Raw genomic sequence first — 27,224 nt, forward strand, 5'->3', positions numbered from 1 at the left:
CACTAGAACAAAGATTACAATAGATTATCATGATTATGAAATATTAATGCATATATATTTAAGAATGATTTTTATTGAGGAAAATGTTCTTTATTTGATGAATAAAATAAATGTATTTTTATGGAATCACATGTTTTAAATTAGTAATAGTATTTCACTAGTTTTTCATTCGTTAAGGTGGACTAAACACCAAGTCCTTTCAAAATTTTCACTAAGAAACCAAACATTAAAATTGTGGTAATGAAAAATCAGTATATTGATAAATAAATAAAGAGATAGATACTTTATATATATTTGACCTTAAAAATGTAAATATGTAGTGAAATTAAGTAAGTTTGACATCTAAAAACATTTTGGTCCATCCGAGATGTGATCCTAAACCATGAGCTTCTATTATGTAAATAACCTTATACTGAACAGTGATCATGGCATTTAAAGCTAGAATATACCATGTTAACTTAAAAATAAAAAAAGCAAACAAGCATCATTGGAAACAAATAACAATAGCTTTTTGAGAATCATTAATTCTGGCAGAAGCCCAAATAATATTTTGATTAGAAGACAAAGGCAAAGTGTATTAATGAGAAAGTGAAGGGGGACAATTGCATGGATGGAAGGAAGGCATTCTATTGGTGCAGATAACATAACATAGTGATGCTACTTCTGAGCAATGCTTTTAATTTTCAGTCCAGTAGTCATCAGTTCAGAAGTCATAATAACTGATCACTTGCTATCTTGGCAAACAGTTCTTTGAGGCATAATATTGTTTACAACTAGTACAAAGGTTATTTCGCCCTGTTTTAATATTCCAAATATTTGATGTATAAGACATGGGAGGCAGCTCCTCTGGCCGGGCAGCTCCATTTTAAAGTCTCTACATTTATATTATTATTTACATCTTCCCCTTTTAATCTAGATCTTTCTTTGAAAGCATCGCTGATCAGTCCTCAGAAAGCAGCACTGGTTCACTGTTCAAAGCATCATTGGGTCTTCATTGTTAGGTGGCTCATTTTGGATGAAATGTTATGGTTCAAAAAGCCCTGGACACAGATCATACTTCAAGCCTTACTAGCTTTGTGACTTGATCAAATTGCTTAATCATTCCAAACCTCTATTTTTTTTTTACCGTTGAAAGCACAAATAAAACAATGCTGACTTAGCAGTACTGGCAATTATGTAAGTGTCTAGCACAGAATCTGGAAAATTAGAGGTTCTTGATAAATATGACTTCTCCCTTTTAAATAATGTAGATTGCTTCTAGGAGTCCCAGTCACTTCTTATTTACTTCTGACAAACGATTTTTTTAAAGTGCTAATTATAAAACAGACTAATTATGTTGTAGCCTTGGGAAGTTTTAGAGTAGGTCATTAAAGTTGTAATTGTGGTGCAACTTTTTTTAGAGAGAGGTCTGGTAATAAATCCCCAGAAACTTTTGTATAATGTAGCTATTTTACTTGAAGCCAAGGAACAGAATGAGAAAACTAGTGCTTTTCATCTTCAAAAGAGTGTATGAGCTTTAAGTAATTAGTAGGGACAGTTCGCTTTTATGCACGAGGCCAGGGCGACGATCTCTGTTGGCAAAGGAAGAAATGAGTGCCCAGAGGGATACATCACTTACTCCCAGGTGCTGTGAGCGGGGTGCGAGGTGTTTGTGCTTGTACATGTGCAAGTGCAGTTATGTGCGTGTGAGTGTTTGTGGTAGAGGTGGGTTTGAATTGGAAGGAGTAGTGGAGAATCTTAATGAAGACTTAGGCAAAGGCTTACTATTGTAGTCTTTATAAGTTTGTTAAGACCTCTAATATCTAGGAAGATTGGGGAAAAGGGACTGCGCTGCTGGTGTTATAAAAACAGGCAGGAGTGTTTGTTATATAGATACAGATATAGAGATAAAACTTACTGTGTGTTCTACAGAGTGTATGGCATGACCAACCCTGCTGATTCTAACCTCTTTGCTCTTAGGTCTATGCCTGCCTTTCTTGGGGTCTGTTCTCTGCCTCAGGAAACCACATTTCCCAGGCTCTCATGACCAACCCCTTCTCAGTAACGCTGCCCAGTAGGAAGCATTGACTTGGAAAACAGGACTCTGTTTCCTGTGTATATGTGTGTGTGTGTGTGTGTGTGGGTGCGCACGCGCTTTGCGCTTTCTGATTTCTCTGCAGCTTGGTTTATTTCTAGCGACAACTAGGCTCATTTAGGGTTCCATTTTCTGTCTTGAGAGACCCACTGGTTTACCCTGGTTTTCTTGATTCAGACTTCTCCTTTCATCCTGTCAGTCTAGAGGTGAGTGTGAGTTCATGCTCTTGCTAATTCCTATGTTAGTTTATTAATCTTGTCTAGCTTCTTGTTTTTGCTTTGCCTTTGCAATCAATTGCCTACTAAATTTCCCCATTTTGAATATTTAATGAGTTTTCTGTTTTCAGATATGCCATCTCTTTCTTTGGAAGTACTGTATATTAATTTTGAGAAAGGCATGTGAATTGAGGTGTTTAGAATGTGACAACATGCTATCTATAGTAATAAAAGGGTAATGTGCTAATTAGACAGAACATCATTCTGGATGTTCTTCCTGACAAAGCCGGGGCCAGAGGGAAGCCCGGGTCCCAGGTGGCTGCTGGCGTCCAGAGTGAAGCCTGGGTCCCGGGTGCTAGAGGGAAGCCGGTGCCAGCAGCCGGGGGAAGGAAGGCCTACTTTTGCATGAATTTTGTGCATCGGGCCTCTAGTTAAATATAAATACATATTAAGTATCATTGTATTTTTATTAGTTTTTAGATTAATTCAATTATGCCATTATATAACTGTGAGCAAATAATTTAACTCTTATTTTCACTTTTATCTTTATCTGTACATTAAGTATAAAATGATAGGCTCCCTATTCTTCAAAAGATAGTTAATAATGAAATGAAGCACTTAAAAATATGCATTATACTATTGAAACGGTCTAGAAAAACACAGGACAGAGAAATAAATATGATCTCCAGTGTTAGTTTAACTTGAAATCAAATCTAAGTTCTAACACAGGCGTATCATGTGGCCTGAGACACAGAAGGAGGACCTCGAGGAGATTAGGTTTCTCTTCATTTATTACACAAGATGTAGAGGTACTTTCTGATTACATTTTCTCATTGATTTGTCACAGATAAAAAACACATAGGAATATCAAATATATCGCCCATAACTTGATTAACTGAATCAATCTCTCTGTCTCTTTTTTTTTCTTTTACAAAATAATCATCATGTTTTATTGATTTCAAGTCACTGTTCACCTCTGTATTTCCATTTCAGCTTGTCAAACATTCCAGTTAAATGACATTATTTTTCATTCTAATTTGAATTTACTGTCTATGGATATCCACTTAATTTTTGTCAGCTTGTACCAGAATGCATTTTCCATCATTTTAATTAAAGGTCAAGAATCATATTCATATCTCCAGTCAAGGTGGTGGCATGGGTAAATATGGTACTCAGATTTTCTCATAATCACATCAAAATTACAATTCATGAACAACCATTATTCAGAACCTCCTGAAATCTAGCTGAAAAGAAGTTATACAATTAGGGATTTAAAGAAGTCACATAGAGACTGGTAGGAGTGGGGGGAGATGCAGAATAGTTTGGTCTCACACTCATGTGTGGCAATTAATATTCAGAAGGCATATCTCGGCTGCAGAAGTGCCCCCTGAGAAGCCAGGGGTCCCAGGCCCACAACATACCTTCCAGAGTTCCAGAGCCAGGAAGTGAAGTCCCCATAACTTCTGGCTGTAAATACCAATGGGGATTGTGTCTGAGTGAGATGGAAGGCTGCTGGAGTCCCAGGAAATTCCTCTTAAAGATCCTGCACACGGACTTACTCAAGCTCAGTCCCTCCCAGTGAAGCCAATAACAATCAAGACTCAACTACAATAGAGAATGCACACAGCCCATATAGGGGCACACCTGGAGGGCCCAGTTCAAGCGACTGGGGAGGCTGCACCACTGGTCCCTATAGGACACCTACCACACAAGCCCATTCTACCAAGTCCAGGAGATGTGGCAGCTCTGCCTAATACATATAAATAAATGCAGGGAAGCTGCTAAAATGTGGAAATAAAGAAGTAGGTCTCACATGAAAGAACAGGAGAAATAGCCAGAAAAATAACTAAATAAAGTGGAGGCAAACAAACTACCAGATACAGAGTTCAAAACTATAGTTATAAAGATATTCAAGGAACTTAGTGAGATCTTCAAAAAGGACATAGAAACCATAAAAAAGAGCCAGCCATAAATGAAGGCTACCCTCACTGACATGAAAAACACATTACAGTGAAACTGCAATATAATGGATTAATTCAGGTGAGGGGGTGTCTGTAAAAGCCAAAAGTCCATTTTATAATAAAGTGTTTTCCAAGTGAGTATGTAAAATAAATGACAAGTTAATTAGTTTACCTGTTCTTACTTATGTAGACACATTTGTGTAATTAAAAAATTAAGTATGTATGAAAAATTTAATGTCACAGGAATGTTTGCTCAATGTATTACCGTCATTTTAAATTTACACTGAATAGGTCTAAAATGCGTGCATTCACCAGTCACCATGAGTAAACAAATGCACATAGCTGGTACATGGTTTAGATCATGCTTTGAAGCTTCTGAAGAAAGTCACGCCATGTGACAACACAACCAATTAATGTGCGGCACGGTATGATCATTCACCAGATATTGTTCACGAGTGGTGACTATTAGATTCAATTATGTAGACTATAGTGGTGGTTATGTAATATTTATTTATGTAGGTGAAATTATGCAAGATTGTTTTTCCCAACATATAGCCTATTCACTAAAATTACTTTAAAATAACATAAAATTAATAACTCAAAATAATTTAATTATAAGCAAATTATAGTTAAAAACATTTTAAAATTAACAAGGTATTAATTTTCACATATGACATATGCACCAGAAATTTTGTCCATTGAATCTGAAGTCCACTAAATCATGGTCCACAAAATTGAGAGTTTAGCATACAGGGAATCAACAGGAGAGTAGATGAAGCTGAGAATCAAATCAGTGATTTGGAATAAAAGGAAGCATAAAACACACAATCAGAACAGCAAAAAGAATTTTAAAAAATGAGGACAGTGTAAGGAGCCTCTGGGACAACTGCAAGCATATCAACATTCACATTTTGGGGGTATCAGAAGAAGAGAGAGAACAAGGAATAGAAAAAATAATGACAGAAAACTTCCCTAATGTGGTGAAGGAAATAGACATATAAGTCCAAGAAGGGCAGAGAGTCTCAAACAAGATGAACCCAAAGAGGCCTTCACCAAGATACCTCAGAAAAAATGCAAATGGTTAAAGACAAAGAGATGGTTAGTTACCTGCTAGGGAGCTCCCATAAGACTGTCAGCTAATTTCTCAACAGAAACTTTGCAGGCCAGAAGGGAGCAGTAAGAAATATTCAAAGTGATGAAAAACAAGGACATACAACCAAGATTACCCAGCAAAGCTATCATTTAATCAAAGGACAGATAAAGAACTTCTTAGACAAGAAAAAGCTAAAGGAGTTCATCACCATCAAATCAGTATTGCATGAAATGATAAAGTGTCTTCTTTAAGAAGAAAAGAAGAAAAAAAGATTAAAAATATGAACAATAAAATGGCAATAAATACATATCTATCAACAATTGAATCTAAAACAAAATAAACAAGCAAACTCATAGATACACAGAACATTTTGATGGTGTCCAGATGGAAAGGGGGTTGAAGAGATGGGTGAAAAATGTAATGGGATTAAGAAGTAGAAATTGGTTGTTACAGAATAGTCATGGGGATATAAAATACCACATAGGGAATAATCCTATATAATAAAAGGCTAATATGCAAATAGACCGAACAGCAGAACAACAGAACAACTGGTCACTACGATGCGCGCTGACCACCAGGGGGTGCACGCAGAACATGATGGGCGTTGGCCACGGCAGGATGGTGGAGCAGGTGAAGGGGGCATCAGACCAAGGCGGGGCACTGGTTGCTGTCATTGGGGTGAGCTTCTGGTGGTTACTGAAGATTCTTTTCCCCCCCCTCCCCCCCCCCCCCGTGTGCCACAGTCCTGCCTGGTGCTTGCACCTGCTCCTGAGGGGCGATTAGGGCAGCAGCTGGCACTTTCACCTGCTGATGGTGCCGGCCCCAATCGCTCCTCGCTGGCAACAGGTGTGAGCGGGGCCGGAGCTGTCAATGCGTGGGAGTGGCGGCAGCTGGAGCGGGGTTGCCCGCAGAGTGGGGACCAGGGGCCACAGTGGGAGGGGCCAGGTGGGGGTATGGAGGATGGGCTGAGACCTGCCCCTGTGGCAATCGCAGCCTCATGGCCCACAGTTCCTTTCAAGGTGCACAAATTCATGCATTGGGCCCCTAGTATTGTAATAATTATGTATGGTGTCACATGGACATGAGATTTAATGATCACTAAGCTATATAATATCTAATCACTGCAGTGTACACATGAAACTAATATAAGTTAACTATAAATGAATGATCAAAATACATTTTAGAAAATCATAACCATATCACTATTAGAAAGAATATCTTCTCATATGCCTTTACTAGCTCACCCATTCTTACCTGTGCTCTGGCATGATACTCCCAGTTCTTATATGATATTATAGTTTAGAATTTATTTCATTATTTAGTCTTATCCAAGCTAATAATATTGATATCACCACCTTTTTTGACCTTGCTTGGTTACTAGAACTCTAGTCACTTGAATCATGCTGATTAATCTCCAAGGATACACATGCTTTCACTGGAAAGACTCAAAAAATTTTGGCCTGAAGGATGGCAGCTGGACTTAGGAATGTCTTTTCTTTTTAAGAGAAAATGTAAGACAGCAAAAAGAGCACTGAATTTAGAAACAGAATCCAAGGATTTGCCAAAACCGGTTTGGCTCAGTGGATGGAGCGTCGGCCTGCGGACTGAAAGGTCCCGGGTTCGATTCCGGTCAAGGGCATGTACCTGGGTTGTGGGCACGTCCCCCGTAGGGGATGTGCAGGAGGCAGCTGATCGATGTTTCTCTCTCATCGATGTTTCTAACTCTCTATCTCTCTCCTTTCCTCTCTGTAAAAAATCAATAAAATATATTTAAAAAAAAAAAAAAAAAAAAAAAAAAAAAAAAAAAAAAAAAGAATCCAAGGATTTAATCCTTACTTACCCTTTATGCCCTTTGATGGCTTTGGCAAGTCCCCCATCTTTGTCTTATAATACTATCTTCTGTGAAATGAGGTGGCTTAAATGTCCTTTATGATTTCTTCCACCTCCATCATTCTATATTTGGTTCTACTACTATACTTACATCTGGTTTCATTTGGCTGTCATCTATAAATATATAATTAAGGCTTTACTTTTAGAGCAGTTTTAGGTTAACAGCAGAATTGAGGAGAAAATACAGAGTTATCCTATATACTCCCTCCCCCCACAGGAGCACAGCCTCCCTATGAACAACATTGTCACACATTTGTTGTAACTGATGAATCTACACTGACACCTCATAATCACCCACAGTGCATAGTTTACGTTAGGATTCACCCTTGGTGTTGTGCATTCTGTGGGTTTGGACAAACATATAGTGATGTATGTCCATCATTATGGAATCATGCAGAGTATTTTCAGGCCCTAAAAATTCTCTGTGCTCTGACTATTCATCTCACCCCCGATCCTTGGCAAACACTCATCTTTTTTTGTGTGTCCATAGTTTTTGCCTTTTACATAGTATCATACAGTTAGAATCATACAGTATGAAGCATTTTCAGATTGAATGCTTTCACTTAGTAGTATGCACTTAAATTTTCTCCATGTCTTTCTTATGGCTTGCTAGCTCATTTCTTTCTAGCCTTGAATAATATTCCATTGTCTGGATGTACCACAGTTTAGTTATCCATTCACCTACTGAAGGACTTCTTGGTTCCTTCTGCTGTAATGTACCCCACAAATCACAGAAGGATGCCTCAAGAAGTCGAATTAAGGAGTCACATTTATTTCAAAGCCGGGACGATGAGGGGGCAATGCTCTCCAAATCTCATAGTGGTTAAATAGCCCCAACACCAGATTTATATAGGCAAAAATCACAAAGGTATTGATTACATCTCAGGGTTTAAAATGAGGAACCTGGTTTGCAAAAAAAAGCAGTTTGTTACAGAAGCTAGATTGAGCTGATTAGTTATCTACGAAGATTAATTATAGTTTCGGGTCTTGGGACCACTGAGTTGACAGAAACACATTATCTGGAGCCATCGGGTCTTGGGGCCACTGAGTCGACAGGAATGCATTATCTGGAGCCATCAGGTCTTGGGACCACTGAGTCAATGGAAACACATTATCTGGAGCCACTGAGGCAATTTAGAGTAATTGTGCAGTCCTGGTCTCCAGGTACAGAGGAATGTTTTCGAAAACCAGTATGACCACAACCAATGGGGTATTCAAATTACAATCAATAGGGTATTCAATAAAATCGGATGATTTATGTAATTCAGAAAATCAAAATAACTTTTCTATTATTTTAGCTAGCAAATAATGACGGAAGCCAAGTCAGCAGGGTTGAAATATTAAACATTTACCCAAACATGGTTGCTACCATGCTTCACTTCCAAGTTGTGGCAATTGTGAATAAAGTTGCTCTAAACATTCTTATGCAGGATATTGTATGAACATAAGTTTTCAACCCCTCCAGCTAAATAGCAAGGAGCATGATTGCTGGATGATGTGATAAGGCTGTTTAGTTTTGTAAAATACTGCCAAACTGTCTTCCAAAGTATATGCACCATTTTGCATTTCCACCACCATGAATGAGAATTCCTGGTGGCCCCCATTCTCACCAGCATTCCTTTTTGTCATTGTCTTTTGGGGTCCAGCCCCAGCAGGTCCAGGGGTTTCCATAGGTGTGGACAGAGTCAGCGAAGAAGGAATGACATGGAGACAGAGTTCAGGTGATCATCATAGCCAGGTTCCTCTTTTTATTGTCCTCTTACATCTGTATTTATACTATTTGATCTTAATCCTATCCATTCTATTCCAAAGGGTAGGGCGTTTCTTATCTCCATTCCAAGGTTACTCTATTGTTCTATTAAGCTACAGGGAAGTAACTGAAGGAGGTTATTCTAAGTAAAGATTATGTAGCTTAAGCGTGATTGTTCGTAATTAAAGTGATTAACTACCCCCCTCGCATTTAGTTAAGGGGTTTTACTGATAAAAATCCTCACCTAGGGAAACAACCTTTCTCGGGGAGGTGGTCCTGTTTAAAACACATAGCTTTAAGAGGGGGAGCAAACATATTAAGAACAGTATGCCATATACGCCAGGTCCCTTGAAACAGATGTTTCTTCCCTGCAGCGACTGCATCAAGCAGCAAGGGTGGATCCGCTTCCAGCAATTGTCCTGGATTTTGGTCCTTCTGATGGGTGTGTAGTGGTATCTCATTGTTGTTGTTTTTTGTTTTTTTTTTAATATATTTTATTCATTTTTTATGGAGAGGAAGGGAGAGAGATAGAGAGTTAGAAACATCGATGAGAGAGAAACATCGATCAGCCGCCTCCTGCACATCTCCTACTGGGGATGTGCCCGCAACCCAGGTACATGCCCTTGACTGGAATCGAACCTGGGACCTTTGAGTCTGCAGGCCGGCGCTCTATCCAATGAGCCAAACGGGTTTCTGCTCATTGTTGTTTTTATTTGCATTTTCTTAATGACAAAAAATGTGGAGCATCTTTTCATATGCTTATTTCTCATCCTTATATCTTCTTTGGTGAAGTGTCTGTTCAGGTCTTGGGCCCACTTTTTAATTGTGTGGTTAGTTTTATTATTCTTGAGTATTAAGAGTTCTTTGCATATTTTGGATAACAGTGTATTATCAAATCATACCTTTACAAACATTTCTTCCCAGTTTGTTGCTTGCTTACTCATTTTTTCTTCACATTGTCTTTCATGATAAATGTTTTTTTGTGTGTCTAAGATATACTACAGTATGAGGGAATTCCTATTATTGAAAATCAAATGAAGATGTGATTGTATAACTGGGTCAGAAAGAGTCAATGAAGCAAAGAACTTGAATCAGTTTTAAAATTAAATAATTTGCTGTACTTAAATTGCTTATTGCCTAAGTGTGATTTAAAAAATAAGAAATTGAAAATACAAATGTGCTTATAATGAAAAGCCACCAGCCTTGGTCTTATCTTTCTACACAAACTCCCCCACCCCCCAACTCTCTCAACTTGCACTCCCTCCCCGTTCATGCAGGCAAGCCTGTTAAATTATTTTCCTTTGACATTTTCCTGGTTGTTAACTTTATATCTCTAAATAACACATTAAGCCTCTATTACTTGATTTATCTACCATCTATGGTGCATTGACTTTCTATGATTATGGGAATTTAAATCACTTACACCCCACCCCACCACTTCTTTCTCTTTCCTACCTGGTTTTACCACTATTCTCAGTTCTCAAAGTTGGTCTTAATAGCACATTCAAGGAAGTAGAATAGTATGGTTAAAAAATGGGGCTTTGTGCAGAATTGAGGTTGATCTAGTCACATAATTCCAGTTTTCTCCTAACAGATTTTCAGCTTCAGAGGAATGATTATATTTGACTGCACATGAATTTAAACCTCCAAGCCTGTGCCACTCTTTTTTTTTTTTTTTTTTTTCAAAGCAAGACCTCACTTTCATCTTAGTCTGAATTGCAGGAGGCTTTTAATATGAAATCACTTTCCATTCAGTCCAAAGTTTCCTTGTTGCTGATGAATGTCATACATAATGAAAGATAATATCCATTTATCCTCAGAAGTAAATCATTTATCTCACAAGGGAGATAGATTATTGTGAATTCTGATCAAAGCTTCCCACTTCCTTTAGCCATCAGAAATGCTGCACCCTGTTAGCCAACTGTACAACCTCCTGGGAGAAACAAAGGAGGTTGTGCTGTTGAGCGAGAGTTCAGCAAACTCTAGAGGTTTCTAAAATGGCTTTAAAAAAAATCATGTTTAATGTAGAACCTTCTATGATCCAGGAGTGTAAACTGTAAAAGTCTTTTTTCCGCTTTCTTCACTTAATTAAATCAGAAAGCTGTGAGACTCTTTGCAGCTTGCTCTGTGATGTCTGCAAACGGATTTGTGACTGACACTGTGTGGATATGTTGCTCCCTTTCTTAGAGAGACAATAATTATTACCACTTCTTTTGAAGCCTGCGGTGAGCGGTTTTATCAGTTCATTTGCTAATGAGCTCCCTGTCTCCTTTACAATGCCAATCACAAAGACGCCTTTTAAATAAGATCTATCTCCCAGAGTTATTTTCCTTTTCCTATTCCTTATCAGGCTGAGTACTGCTTTGCTTCAGGGAATCACCCACACCACCCAGGCAGGGGACAGGCTGCCCTCTGTGATCTCTTGTTTGCATCCTACTCTCTCCTTTTCTCCTCTGGGGACAGTGAATTCCAGAAAGGACATCCCAGTTTTCCAGAGGAGTCTCTTCCTGTGTCTTCTCTCTTATTGTGTAGCTGCTCCACGCTGTACATCCACCTTCACTGCTTTTCAATTCAATAGCGTGCAAGTGCCTCGATAGTAAATTATCCTGAGTAAAGTGAGATGCAGAATGAAGCAGAGAAAATGGGCTTTCTTTCTTCCTTTGTTTTTCCTTGGGCTGCTGGCCAGCATGCTCTTGCGTTTATTCAGAATTTATGCAAAGTAGTAGCTAGTGACCCAAACCCTCAAGTCACAAATCAGCACCTAACATTTACAAATGGCATTACTTCATCTCCTTGCAGAATTTACCAGGCGACCGAAAAACACACAATGGGTGCTCAGAAGACTCAGGAAAAACCCTTTATTTGCAGATGTACTAGTACAGTGACTCAGGGGAGTCCGTTTCCAAAGCCTGAGCACCGAACGCGGAGGGTCTCTCCCATTTACCCCCCTGGTTTCTTTGTCCCCAAATATGGACCAGGCTTCCCGACTTTTCACAGGCTTTGCAGTCCCTCTGTGGGTTGGGGTGGGGGAAGTGAGGTTACACCCAAAGGCCTGGCCTGGGTGGTGCCAGTGACCTCCCCTCTGGCTAAGCTGTTAAATTCTTGGTTCATGGCCCTTGTAAACTGGGAGTATTTTGGAAAACAGATTATTGTCTCTGGAAGGGGCAGTGACTTAATTATAGGCTAACAAGAATGTGCATTAGGATACTGGTTATTGGCACAGATTCAGATTGCTAGCTCCCCCGCCCCCCCCCCCCCCCCCCCCCCCCCCCCCCCCCCCCCCCCGCCAGGTTGCTCCCTATAATCCCCACATTCCTGGTCTTCACCACATTCCTGAAGTAGCCTTTAAGTGCTTAGGCCATTGAAGAGCTAGCAATTGACATTCATACTGTCTTCTTCCAGACTCCTTGAGCTCATGGCATCCCTCCTATGGTTGTTACAAGTACAGTTGATCTGTCATTCAACAGGTTTGAACTGCAGGGGCCCTTTAAATGCAGATTTTGTTTTCAGTAAATACAGTCTTCCCTCCATATCTCAGGACTTTGCATCCTCAGATTCAACCAACCTGGGATCAAAACCAGAATTTTTTGATGTGGAGGGCTGGCTGTATGCATTGTGCTACACCATTTTATGGAAAGGACTTGAGCATCCATGGATTTCGGTGTCTGTGGGTGTTCTTGTTGCTAGTGTGCACAATATGTCCTTTTGCAGTGACATGAGGAAAGAATTCCAAATGCCCACACGTGGACAAGTTTAAAGGAGATGGTAAGGTCTTATTGTAAACTAAGGAGAATTAATACACTCTGAGGGACCTACAGTGTGGGCAGACTCAAGCATGGCCATGAGGCTTCTGTAAATTCTCTAAATATCTTTTGGTTTAGGCAAAGGACAAAGAACCATTTAAGTTATTTAACCCACACTTCTAACTTTTCCTGAGCTTGGATTGGGCCCTCCTCCCAGTAAATTTTATTGGGTTTTCATGCCCTCTATCAATCCAATTACCTCTCTGCTTGTTCCCACGCTAGGCCCTGCCCCTCTACTTCATCATCCTGATCTGCATTGTGTCATTAAAAGTTTCATTACATCATTTAGTTTCTATGCTCATGCGTGGAGCAGAGGCATGTCCTCCCCCCACCTCCAGTACTGGCCTTTGGGGACCAGTGGTAGCCCTCCTAGAGTGTGTCAATGGGTTTGTTCACCAGTAAGCTAGCTGGATGGAAATTCTGTTCTGTTAGTAGTTCCTGCTTGCTTCCCAGTTTATGAAAATTATTGCATCCCCTTTTACTTTCTTCCTTATATTAATGCTGACAGACTTCAAACCAATCCCCTCGGACATGGAGGGGAAGCTATAGCTATGTCTTGGAGTCAGTACCCCTAACCCAAATGTTAAGGGTCAACTGGAAATATAATGTGCCCAGGCTCCTTACCCTTCAAACAAGAGGTTGCTAAATTATCAAAGCAGGATATGGTTATGGCAAAAATATTGCACATTAACTGTAGCCCAGGTGTTCTTATTGATGATTCTTACTGAAAGGTTAACTTGGGTGGTGCGTGAGGGCAGGTTAAATAGCCATCTCAGGTGGTGATTAAAGAAAATGGAATTTATTTAAGGAGAGGCAATGGGGGATGGAATGTCCAAAGGGAAGGGCTGCACAGCACCAAGCCAAGGGAACATTGGGTAGGTGATAGCAGCAAAAATATACTTGGGCAGTGAAGCAAGGAAAGGCCTAAAGAAGCAACAGGAAAACCCAGGCTGGTTTTCACTGAGAAGTCAGAGAAAAGTGGGTCTTGGAGACAGGTCAGGGGGTGAGCCCCGGATGAGCTGCCACTGCCCTGGTTGCAAGTCCTATGGGGTCCCTTAGAGGTTGAGGGATACGTGCCTGTGGGGGAATGGCTAGGGCATGCTCCTTGGAGGAGGAGCAAGCACTGGGTCCTTTGTCCAGAGCTTCTTCATCTCTTCATTGCAGATGGGAATCTTACTGGAGGTCTAAGGGGAGGGTCTTCATAGACTCTTCATCAGCTTTCCAGGTGTGCTCTTTCAGGGTGTGGTCTCCACTGATGGTGGGTGCCAGAGTAGGGGGTCATTCGTCAATGTGTCTGGTCCTGATGCAGCCGCGGTGTCACTTGTCTGGTTTTGCTGCTTTTCTGGGGCTGGAGCTGAAATACAACTGAGGCCTAGATGTTATCTTTACGAAGGAAAAGGTCAGGGGTCCAAACCACATGACCAGCAATATAAAAAGTTGGGTCCAAACCACATGACCAGTGATCTGATAGGGGAGGATAGGTTACCCTGGGGCAAGGTTCTTATTTTCCAGTTTTGCCCCTTGCTAGGCATCTGGAGCTTTCTGCCCTGGTGAGTTTCTGTACCTGGCCCATCATCCTTGCTCTGGGGGTCTAACACTTACTTCCTTAACTATTCAGATTTTTTTTTTTTACTGCCATGTAGTTATGATTGCCAGATCTAAAGAATAAAATATAGGACATCCAATTAAATTTGAATTTCAGATAAATGATGAATACATTTTTAGTATAAGTATGCCCCAAGTATTATACATGGACAAACTTATAAAAAATGTTGTTTACCTGAAATGCAAATATAACTGGGTGTTCTGTATTTTATCTGGAAGCCCTCCACACAGAAGAATCTGGTCTTTGTTTTCCTGTAGAAATCAGTTTCCCAGCTGAGTAGCTGCTATGGACTGACTTATGTCTCCCTAAAAGCCATATGTTCAAGCCTGTTGAAGCAAGAATGATCAAACCTGCAAACAAATTTTGTAAGAGTTCAGTTGAGTCAAAACTGATAACATATGCCAGGGAGCAAGATCGCAAATGCTGGGAAGAATAACAGTGGCAGCTTCTTTTATGTGCTTGAGATTAAGAAGGGAATTTAAGGAACATGACATGAAGGTGGGAGAAAGCAAGGATCAGAATGGACTACAGGACAGTTAGAAACATTCTGTGCTCTCTTGGGGGTGGTTTCTCCGGAGGGGTCTGAAAAGAGGCAGTTCAAAGTTGTGTTATCCTATACGCCCAAAAGAAAATGGACATGGCTTGCTTAATGCAAAGCTAAACCTTTACTTTAAAAGGTTAGATGCCTGGAGTGTGAGTACTCACCATGACCTGCCAAATTGGACATTTGTGATCAGATCACACTGTGAAGTCACTTTCCGTAAGCCTCCCCTCCCCCCTTATTTGCCCATGTCGGGAAGGAACAAAATTTCCTCTGCCCTCAAGATTCTTCTTGGTGATCCTATAATCGAGTATACATGAGACAGATTAACAAGAGAAAATAACCAAAATATATTTTTTTAAATAACCAAATTTAATGCATACATATGTATAGGAACTCTCCACACATGAGAGTCAGAGACCCCCACATGCAGGAAGCTCAGAGTCAGAAAGGGGGTTGAGGTGTATAAGACATCCTGAGCTAAGGGAGGGAAAGCACTTTAGAGTCTTCAAAGGGTTTTTGCGGGATGCTAAGAAGAGCAGATGTTTAGTGAATAAAAGTCGCTCTGCCATGTGAAAGGGTGAAAAGGTTATTGCTGATAATCTCTTATGGGCAAGGCCTCTACTTCAAACTCTCTTAGGCAGTTGAGTGTGGGGGGCAGAGGTTTCTTTTGAGCCTGAGGCTGATGTTGCCTTTAGCTCTAAACACCTTGTGTCCTACAGAGGCACATCCTGGGGTGACTTGTTCTGTACATCCACACCCACAAGCCTGAACCCCTAAAGACAGGATCTTTAGGAATGAATTACGATTAAATGAGGTCATATTGTTGGTGGAGAAATTAGTGGGCCTGATTTCCAGTCATCAGTTGGCATGAGCTTCTTGGGATGCTGCTGAAATAAGCATTTGCAGAAGCCCCCATGGGAGAATGAGCTGTGGTAACGGTTTTGTTCATGTGGAGTTATATTCCTCAGGTTGTAAAGCCCCATGCCCCTGGGACCAGCCCCCAAAGAGGGGCAGCTATGGGTTCTACAAAGCCAAAAGGAGGGCCAGTTGCCGGAAGCCGGTCCATCCTTGCTGCTTGACACAGTCACTGCAGGAAAGAAACATCTGCACAGCATATGTTTCAAGGGACCTGGCGTATATAGCATACTGTTCTTAATATGTTTGCTCCCCTTGGCGCTATGTGTTTTAACCAAGGTCACCTCTCTGAGAAAGGTTGTTTTCCCAGGTAGGGATTTTTCCCTGAAGTTAGGGAGGGGATAAAACCTCTTAACTAAGTGCCAGGCAGGTAGTTAATCACTTTAACTACAAACAATCACGCTTAAACTACATAATCTTTACTCCCTGGAATGGAGATAAGAAACGCCCTAACCTTTGCAATAGAAATTGACAGGATTAAAATCAACTGGTATAAATACAGATGTAACAAGACAACAGGACAGAGAACCTAGACACAGAACCTAGAAACAGAACCTAGAGACAGAACCTAGGGAGAGAACATGGCAAAAGATCCTGGACAGAACCTGGCTACAGAACTTGGCTGGAGAACCTAGACAGAACATGGTGGGAGAACCTGGACAGAACCTGGCTGGAGAATCTGGAGAACCTGGCTGGAGAACCTAACACCAGAACTTCGGTGGAGATCCTGTCCAGAACTTGGCTGGAGATCCTGTCCAGAACTTGGCTGGAGATCCTGGCTAGGCTGCTGATCAACGGAAGGCTGTCTCCGTGTCATTCCTTCTTCACCAACTCCTTCCACACCTTTGGGGACCCCTGGACCTGCTGGGGTTGGACCCCAGCAGCCAGTGTCCAGGGTCCATTTCATGCTGTAGCAGGGTTCAGCTCAGCATCTGTTAATTAAAGTCCATAGTCCATTGGGTGAGTCCCAAATGGCCGTGAGCCACATGGGCCCAGGGGAGTGCACCGCTGCAACAGGAGAGCCAGGAGCCTGGCATGCCAGGGAGAGTCAAAAGTTTAAATATTGTTCAGAAGTTTAAATATTTAGGTTTTGCTCCCTTGCAGAGACCACACCTATTCTGGCCAATTACCTGTTCCCACGTGTGATTGACAGTCAGGTAAACACATTCCCAAGTCAATCAGACCTTACGGGGCATGCGTCAAAACTGTCTTTGTCTGGTCCCTTCTGCCATTGATCAGCAGGGAACAGGCTTAGAAAATGTTAAACTAGCAAAGCTGTATAAATGGCATGCTCATATTATCTCGTCTTCCCCTTACTCCTTTCCTATTAAATAATAATCAGGTTATTATACTAAGCCAACCAATCTATCATACGTTGTTATGGCCACCCAAGCACTAATTCGGTAAGGTTAGAATATTTTACCCTGGCTCAGTTTTGTATTTCTTGAGAAGTTCAAACTGATAAGGATGGTCATTACTCCTGTGTAGGTATGATTGCCAGACCTAAAGAAAAAAGAGTAAATTCTACTGACTAGTCTGGACATGGTAATCAATTGTCCTTCTTACTACAAGCAAGTAGAGGCAAGTGAAGGAATCTGATCATGGTTGTAGCCTAAGCATCAGAGAAAGTCTGTGATTGGCTAGTGTCTGAATCTTTGTAGCATCTTAAGTGAAAATAACAGAGGAGTCATAGGGAGTGGATGTAAAGACAAAAAAAAAAACTTGGTCTGCTGTTGACTGGGAAATATCAAAGGCAGTCATGGTGTTATCGGTGGAAGTGGGGTGCCCACTGGTGGAAGTGGGGGATTCTTTCTCCGCTGGGTGCTGCAGGTCGGGTTCTTATGATATCTTGAGAACAACAATGTTCTAAGACTAGCATGGGAGAATGAGTGATTTTTATTTGTGTGGAGATATATCTGTTGGTTTTAAAAGTCCCATTTCCCTTCAGCCAGTCCTGGAGAAGGTGCAGCTGGGGGTCCGGTAGAGCTAAAAGCAAAGCCAGTCTGCAGAGTTTCTGTTCTATGGTGGGGTTGAGTCCGACAGAGAAAAAGGCTAGTTCCAGTCCATCAGTGCACTGTGTGTGGAGTCCGCGTGGCTCTGGGCTATGTGGGTGAGTGCAGAGCGTGAGAGCCCAACAAGCCAGGATTCCAGCATGAGCAGCAAGAGAGAAGGAAGGGAAGTCCTTTATTCAGGAGCTTATGTATCTCAGATTGGCACACCCATCCCGGCCAGTGACCTGCTCCCAGGTGTGCCCTACAAGAAAGCACCCACTATGTGTCACCCAGACTACTGGGCATGCATCTGTTCCCTCTTTGTCCAGTCCCTTCCCCCAGGATCTGTGGGGAAAAGACTTAGAGAATATTAGACTGTGGTTTTCCTGGTACAAATGGCATGCCTATATCATTTGGCCTTCCCTTTGCTTCTTTCCTGTTAATTAATTAATAACCAGGTTAATTACAATGGTATGAATGAAAAATTTTCATTAACTAGGGAAGTGGGAAAAGAGATCCTGACTGTACTCTGACTTTAATGTTGGAACCTAAATTATCTGCCTAAATTTTCTGATTATCAGGCATACTTACAAGGAATAGGGGCAGTGTGTGTGTGTGTACCCCGCATGTACCCAGAGCATGAACTAAATCAAGACTCGGCAATTCCACTCAGAGATGACCAGCTGTGAGAGGTCAGTCACAGACTTCTGTCACGCTTCTAAGTGGGAGAATTTGGGGTCATCTTGCATCCATACGACATGCCTTTTCTACCTATATTTAACAGGCTACCTTTCTTAAAAACTAGACTCTCACATTTTTTAGAATCAGAATTAGTAAATGTAGGATTTTCTCCATAAATGTGAATCCTTTTGTTCTTGTTAGGGCAATTACTATTTTACTACTTCTTGTAATATTGAAATTATGAAGTCTTTGTGCAAGAGGGCCAATGGATTATTCCTTTATTTATCTTCTTAGGCTAAAAAGAGATTTTTCTTTTTACTTTTAAATAAAATAAAATCAAGGCTAAATTAGATAGAATGGCTCTGTCGGCCCACATAGCTGCTGTGGATAATACTGCTATGCACGCTAAGCTGTATAGTACCTTCAAGCCATGTGATGTGTGTTAAATTTGCTAATGAGATGGTAAAGCTGAGGCATAACTCTTGACCAAATAGGGGCTAAATGTCTATAAAAAGCAAACCATTTATTCATACTGACATGAGAATTCCCCAGCCATTGGTTCTCCAAAAGTGAACGTGCCACATAGGAGAGTAAAATGACTTGATGTGAATGAGTTGTTGTCTCTCTGGTAATAAAAAAAAAAAAAAAAAAAAAAAAATGACCAAATTATGTGGGTGGCTATTGGATGTGAATCCCTGATACTCTACCCATGGTTGAAAAGAACCTGTGATTGAGTAAACAGGCATTTGTCATATTTTTTAACTTCTCAGGTTTACAGTCATTCTCTTCCTTTCTGTCTTTAGGGCTCAAATATTATCAGAGTGTAGCATACCTCCTGGATTTGAGCAGATGCTTTCAAATTCGCTTCTGAAATCACAGCAGTCTTAGGATGCAACAATTGACCTTCATCTACTTTGAATTCAAACTTTGCCCAAGGGAAATTGTAAAAAACAAATCCCTAATTTTTCGCAGACACAACTCCGTTAGCAGGGAACATCAGAGTTGTAAGATGAGTGACATAATAAGCAACAGTTGCCTCTGTCAAGGAATTTGTGATGCAGGGTGTCTCAAAAAATGTATATATACTTTTTTTTCCTGATAGCCCAATAGATGTTTCTTTCTTTTCAGATTTAACCCCACTGGAATTAATAATTATTTTAAGTGTGTATACATTTTTGGACACCCATATATTTGAAAGCCATTAATAACACATTGGAGAACCTTCCCGAGTTTGAAGGTAGCTGTTACTCTGCAATTTAAAATTAATCCAATTCCAAATTCTTCCATTTATAGTTGAAAGGATTTTGGAAATGCTGTACCTACAACCAATCTATAGGTAATTTAAATTCCAGTTGGTTAACTTAAACATCTTGCTGTTTTAATTAATGTTACTTTTACATAAGAACACTTAGTTACATTCTAAATTCAGTTAAAGACAGCTTATTCGTTAATCAGTGTCACAAATTCTCTACAGCCAAACCTGGATCTCCACTTCAACAGTGAGTGGCAGGGAAGGGAATCTGTTCTAACCCATCCATAACCTTTAGCCAGCAACTCTAGGCTGCAGATCCTTAGCTAGAAATGTTTCTAGTCCGCCCGGCACACATTGTCATTTAGATGGAGACGTGCATTGGAATTCTCGCTTCTGTACTCCCCATCTCTTCAAGGCTGGGCAATTCATTGGCCTTGCTAAAATGCCATTCTCTGTATTTTTGTTTGGTGTATGTGTATGTTTGTTTAACTGAGGACAGCCTAAAGTCTAGAAGTGTCATTTTCATCCTTCAATACTAATATGCCTTAAGAGGCTTCCCATCCATAGTTGGTGATTACCTTTATGATTAACATGAAGCTGAGCACATTTGCCTTTAAATGAATGATTACTCTCTCTGGCATGGTTTGCTTAAGAACATTTTGAGATTGGATAATAACTTACACATCTAGGTCTTTAATTCTTACCATAAATCATGGCTTTGCTTCATAATATGTGGGCCATATTTTCAAGTACTAATCTTGGGAAAGGTGTATGATGATTTATGTGACTACTGAATTTACATGCAGAATGTCGGAAAGTGCCACACATCAAGCAAGGACTTGAAAGTCAACCCCAGTTGAGTTTGCATTAGTGTAAACACCAGCTATGTAATTTTAGGATAAGACACTTGATGTTTCTGAACCTCCGTTTCCTCACTGGAAAAGCTGGGATGATGATTCCAAATTCTAAGAATATGAAAAACTAACATTTATTGAGTGCTTACCATGACCCACAGGTATGCCATTTTCCCCCTAATAATACTAATAATTCTAGAAGGGAGCTACCATTATCATCTCCATTTTACAGATGAAGAAAAGAAGGCACAGGAGGGCTAGGCAGCTGGTAAATAGCTGCTCCAGGATTTAAAACCAGGCAGTGTCGCAAACCACCCTGCCTCTAGAATGGAAGGTTTAAATGCCTGATGATCTTTCCATTTTTCCCAACCAAGGCCTGACACTGATACCGAGGAGAACTGGCAGGGCATAGAGAAAAATACCTGGAGGGATGGTTCGTTTTTCAAATCAGCGTTTAATAGGCCCCTTAAAATTGGCAGACGTGTATATCACTGACAAAATGTCTACATGTCTACTTCCCTGTAACATTGCCACTATCTCTCTTCTGAACTTAATTGATTTCTTCTAGTTTAAATTTTGTGTCTAAAATCCACTTTCCAAGAAGGAAACATGTACACTTTCTCCAAAGTATATGCAGAGACCAGGCACTAAACAGGGATCAAAGCAAACATTTGTCAATTTTTCTGTCCCTCATACACTTCTCCCTGTAAATTATGTAAAATGCATCTTTGCAGATATGAAGACCTCTAGGTATAAAAATGGCCAAAATGCATGTGTGATTGCTCATTTTTCTCCTTCCTGGCATCATTTTCATTTTATTTGGTTGATACTGGGAAGTAGGGGTATTAAGTGAGTTGTCCTAAAGTATACCATGCAAATACTAAGCACAGAAGCAAGACTATGAACTCAGCACTGTTACCCATGATATAGATGAGGAAGTCGTGCTAAGAGACCAGGTGTTGGCTGGGCCATCCACGTGGATAATCAAGACCCTGACAATGAAGACAGAGAAGGAAAGGAGAAGAGGAAGTGAAGCAATGATAATGCCTCCCTTTAGTGAGTAAGTGACCAGGAAAGCAATAGGTGAGGACTAAGAGGATAGTACAGTTTCCTCAGTGGAACGGTGTTCGTGTGGTTTTGGTTTGGTTTGATTCGGTTTGGTTTTCCTAATAGAAGGAAGAGGGATAAATTGAGTAATAATCTGGACAGGTAGGGAGGCTGTTGGTTACAAGTGGGAGTTCTTCAATTTTCAGTCAAATCACTAATATTATTAGCTCTAATTTAGTTGTTATTCAGAAAATGGGTTCCAAGACATAATCCAACAGATACATATTGTAAAAGAAGAGATGGGAATGGTGTGAAGTTAGCTTGTGGGCTGATGGCCATGGTCATCGCCGCTAGCTGGCCAAGGGATGTGGGTTTCTATGGAAACAGCAGCAAATGATCTCGCTGTTTCAAAGTCTTCTCCTGGCATCCTCCACATCCAGGCTGGTGACCTGGTGACCGCTTCTGCTTTACCACACTGACAGAACAAGTACTTAGTTACAACCAACAACTATGCATTTTGTATTTTCCCATCTTTGTCAGTTTTATTCTCTTCTTCACTGTGGCCCAAGGGTTGCCCTTTAAAACCTTTCACTAAAGCTAAGCTTTTCCTTAGAGACAATATAGAGGAGGAAAAAGGAATTAAAGGGGTGGCTTGCTATTTTAGGTTCAGCTGAACAAGTAGGACGGGACTGAGGACCAAGTTAGAAGGTTGTAAGGAGTAGAAAAAGTGGTGTCTGTGTTTGAAACTACACAGCTTACCCCTGTAGAAAGGGAGAATGCTGGTTTTTTATTTGACCCTGTGGCTCACCAGCCAGAGAGGGTACTTTGCTGATACTTATGTGGAGCTCAGAGTCTCCGGCTCTTCCCCTGACTTCATTGCAGCACCCAATCTCTCGTGTTCAGGGTTCCTCCACCAGAGTTCCCTCTTCACCCCCTCACCTGTCCTACCCTGATTTGGACATTGTCTCCCCAACTATGCTCTTCTCCACTGTCTTTTAAGTTTAGAAATAAACTAAACAAGCAACGTTACCAAGGACTTAACTATTTTCCAAAGTGACAACTCCTTCATCACAGAGTTGATAAACAGAGAATTTAAGAGTGATATTTTTTGCAAAGTAAAAGCTCTTAGCTCTTGCAGACTGTGTTTGCTTAGTAGTTGTTTCACTGCCAATAATATTTCCTATCTTAAGCTTGTTCTCTGCTCTTTGGCCATTTAGTTATAGAATGTAAGCTTACCCATAAAAAACCATAGGGAACACTGCAATTTTGAATAAAATATCTGTGTGCAAGGCTTCTCAGGGATAAAGAAATTTGGAGAATGGAGAGCAATTAAGGGCAGTTTTAAAGCAATGCAGAGTAAAAAAATAATAGAATATTAACCTGGTTAAGATAAAATCTGTGCTTTTATTAAAAAAATATGAATTGATCATTAAAGATTACACATATACTTTTATAATTTTATTAAATTAGGTCATGCTTTATTAAGATGAATAAACAAAAAACATTTTTTTTACTATATCGATTTATCTTGTTCTTATACCTATATCTTTAAAAAAACAAAACTCTTTAAAAAAAATATTCTCAAATTTCCCAAAACATCTACCAAAACCAAAACCAACTTGCAATGATATTTCTCAAAGGATGTGCTGCTTATCACACTGTCAGAACTTTCGCCAAACTCAGTCTATGAAGTAGAAGTGCATCTTAAGACTTTTTTCCTTTGCTTTACATCTTTAATATTGTCATGAATTTAGTCCACTTCATTGGCATTACCTGCTTGCCACATTCTGTCTTTGTATTTGGATGGGCTGAACTTATCAAGTTGACATATGTGTGATTTTTAATTATATATATATATATAATGTTGTTTTTTATTGATTTCAGAGAGAGGAAGGGAGAGTGAGAGAGAGATAGAAACATAAAGGATGAGAGAGTCATCTATCAGCTGCGTCCTGCACGCCCCCTACTGGGGACCGAGCCTGCAACCCCGGGCATGTTCCCTGACAAGGAATCGAACGTGACCTCCTGGTTCATAGGTTGATGCTCAACCACTGAGCCACACTGGCCAGGCTATGTGTGATTATTACATGGGAATTTTAAAAATGAAATTTCTGAAGCCCAGCACCGATTAGCAGGGAAACTGCCTCCGTAAGAAATGTTCAGGGCTGGCACGTCTGGGGGCTCAGCCTGGTGGGTCTCCCAGCTTGGGCCGGGCTGCTCTGACACCATCACACTCACACTCTATCACCTACAGCTCAGGGGCATGAGGCAGGATGGGGGCGCTCACTGTGCAGTCGTCCTGATACCCCCAAGGCCTGAACACTGCAGAGAGGGATCAAACTCATGGGAAATTTGTTTAAGACGTGAACAATTTCAAATATCTGTCCTTGTTTCCTTTTTCATACAAATAGAATAATGGCTTGTAAGTTACAAAGAAGCCTTAAAAAGCAAAGCAAAACACACACACACAAAAACACTTCCTCTGAAAGCACCTATCTCTCTAGGATACGGTTTCACATTAAATTAATTTATAACGACTAAGGTGCTGAACATCTTCCTCATTTGTTGGAAATAAAATCCTTCAAAAAGTTAATGCATGCTGTAGCACACACCCAAACGTAACTCATGGGGAAATGAAAATTAAAACACCATGGTCCCGGTACTTCTGAATACAGATGAACTAACAACAATAGGCCAGCTTCCAGAGAACAGAAATGTATTTATTTTTTCATCAGAAATTGCTCCAGTCCTAAGTATTTTCTGACTTTTTACCATTGTAAACCCAGTGACACGCCTGCTTTATTTCAAGGGCAATGAATGAATGTTTAAAGAGGTTATGAAAATATGTGGCTGCTTAAGCAACTTTTTTTCAATAGCCTATTGAGTATCAAGGGTGTTCTCATATCAGAAGTCTTAGTTCTCAGTGTACAAGGAAAACAGCCAACTACACTCTGAGCACCAGGCTTAAAAGGGTGCTAAAGAGAACCCGCCCACCACCTGAATTCTGATGTGACCCACTGTGAGAGGTAGAAAAATGACCCGGTGCCTTTCAATGTTGCTGCTGCAATTGCAATAGATTTCATCTAATAGTTTATTACACCGAAAACAAAGCATATTCTAGAGAAAGAATTCACAGTCCCACCTGAGACAGAATGGTCGGTCCCTTTCCATTCTTTTGTCAATTGAATAGATTTCTAACAAGAAGAGGATTGTTTTGGTGAGTGTGATTTTTATGCCCGCAGCACAATTTCCACCTCTGTCCATAGGAGACATTTATTCATCAGCAACAATGGGTGACTCCCTGCTTACCTGGGGCATGACAGGTTAAGGTTCAAGTCCATCACTAAAGGCCACATCCCCCTATGGATACTGTTCCAAAGCAGGGGTTTGGGGCCCACCTGGACTGGACTTGTTCCTTGACCTGCTGCTGATGAGCTGATGCTGATGAGCTGATGCTGTCCAAGGCAGCCAGCAGCCCTGCTGGAGGGAGTGGTGTGAAGACTCACTGAGGACCAGCAGGGCAGAGCGATGCTCATTGCTGGTGCTTGCAGGCAAATTCCTCCCCTCCAAATCCCGCCCACCTCAGGAAAGGCACCTTGTGCAGCGCCTGGCAGAAAGCAGGCACTTTGCACATGTTTGCTGAACTCAAAAGAGAAAATGAGGAGAGAAAAATGGGCATTTACGGAAAATTCACAGAGACCTTGCACATAGAGATCTTGGCAGATGTGAAAGACATTGCGCTGGCCAATCAGGCCCCAGGGACTTGAAGCATAGCTAACTTTAAAAAAAAAAGTTAAAAATTTGCAAAGGAACTAACTAATAAAACACAAGAAAAATAAACAGTCGCCAAAATCTATTGATAATATTGATAAATCACATGAGAAAATGTTTTTTATTAGAAAAATGACACTTGGAAAGCGATGCTTCTAAAAGGGCACCACAGCCTCTTAGAGACAGTGTGTTGCATAGAGAAAAGCATGCCTGCGTCCAGTACTCTGACATGAGGGCTACCACTGCTGAGATTGCTACGAGGGTCATCTTCAAAAGTATTCAATTTGTGCAGTAGGTATTATATATAAAATTATGAAAGCAAAGAAGTTCTGGGAATTTTTGTTTTTTTGCACAGAAATAGACTAAAATCTGCCTGTTGATGTTACAGACATACTAAATCAAATTATACAAAAGCATGAATGTTCTATTCTCACATTTATCTATTTTATGTAATTAGTGGCTATTTTGCTTGCTGAAATTTTGAAACTTTCACAGCCACATGCATATGTTTATTATTTATCCCCTTTTCTCAGGTGCAAAGAAGGCTACCAAGGAGTCCGTTGTGATCAATTTCTGCCGAAAACTGACTCCATCTTATCGGATCCAAGTAGGTCAAGCACTTTTCTTCTCTAACACAATCTATAGGCAGCCCGGGCTCTGAGCAATGGTCGCTAACTCAGCTGGAGGCTGCGTTGCACCCGTGTGACTCTGCAAACTGCCAGGGTGGGTGCTGATGACAGGGTTAATGTCCAAAGCTCGCTCAGAACTAACCGGGTCTAGGTCCGGGTCTTCTGGATGGGGCCTGGTCTTCACATTCAACTCCACTGCCAACTAACCGCCCTGGGGACTCCATGGAAGCTGGCTGCCTCGGCTTTCAGTTTCCGCATCCACTACCAGCCCATTAGGAAAGCAAGGATATAGAAAAAGAAAAGCACTTATTATTTATCCAAAAGATTTTGTAGAAGCTAAAGTACCGACCTCTGGCTGGTAATTTGTGATAATATTAAATCTATTAACCTTTTATCTGACTTATTGAAATATGGAAATATGCATATCACATTATATAACAAGTTTTCAAACAGAGAAACCCCAATTTTAGCAACACTATTTGCATATCTAAAGTGATTACTTTACTACTACTATTTTTTCATGAATGAATGAAGACAATTTCCCACTAAGAAATACTTCTAGTCATGAGTTTCTTTTTCTATGTGAAGTTAAAAGTAGAAATATTGCTAGCCATTGGTTTATTTTCCTACATGAAGTTAAAAGTAATGTTCTGTACCATTATGCCCAATTCTGGTCAAATGTGGAATTTTCACTCTATGTGTAAATAATCTTCTGATGTTCAATGACTGCTATAACTGAGTCACTTCTAAGGCAAGAGAACTTTTATTCAATCAGCAATTTAGTTCAGTGAAGATAATGACAGGCATTTCCAATCGTAAGGCAATGTTACGGTTTTCTAATTACCAATCATGCATAGCATAAACTTGAGCGAAGCATTGCGTATTGACAACAGAGGTTGCCCTATCTGCTAGTGTGCATGTTGCTGCACAATGAATGTGTCTAACCATCTTTTAACATCTTTTCAAAATGCATATTTTCATTTTACCCCTGAATTTCTAGCTGTGTTTCATCAAGAAAATGTAAAAATTTTTAAAGGGGAAATTTTTCTTTAATTTAATTTGACTGTGTTTTACCTTGGTAAGGTAAGTCACTATACAGTATCTAGTATTCTTCTTCACAAATTTAGCTCTCCTTGAGAAAGGGGTGT

At 40.4% G+C, this 27,224-nt stretch overlaps 1 protein-coding gene across 4 annotated transcripts in view; it reads left to right on the top strand.

Annotated features, from left to right (window-relative positions):
- Positions 1-27,224, top strand: part of NRG3 (neuregulin 3) — a 1,067,761-nt gene that overhangs the window by 790,924 nt on the left and 249,613 nt on the right. For all 4 annotated transcript variants that reach the window (XM_070433103.1, XM_070433106.1, XM_070433104.1 and 1 more), the window contains exon 3: positions 25,981-26,054. In XM_070433103.1, coding sequence (XP_070289204.1) covers positions 25,981-26,054 — 74 coding nt within the window. The remainder of the gene's footprint in view (positions 1-25,980; positions 26,055-27,224) is intronic.

The sequence above is a fragment of the Myotis yumanensis genome, unplaced genomic scaffold (genome assembly GCF_028538775.1).
Source record: "Myotis yumanensis isolate MYYU_CA2020_CCGP unplaced genomic scaffold, mMyoYum1.0.hap1 SCAF_13, whole genome shotgun sequence".
NCBI lineage: Eukaryota > Metazoa > Chordata > Mammalia > Chiroptera > Vespertilionidae > Myotis > Myotis yumanensis.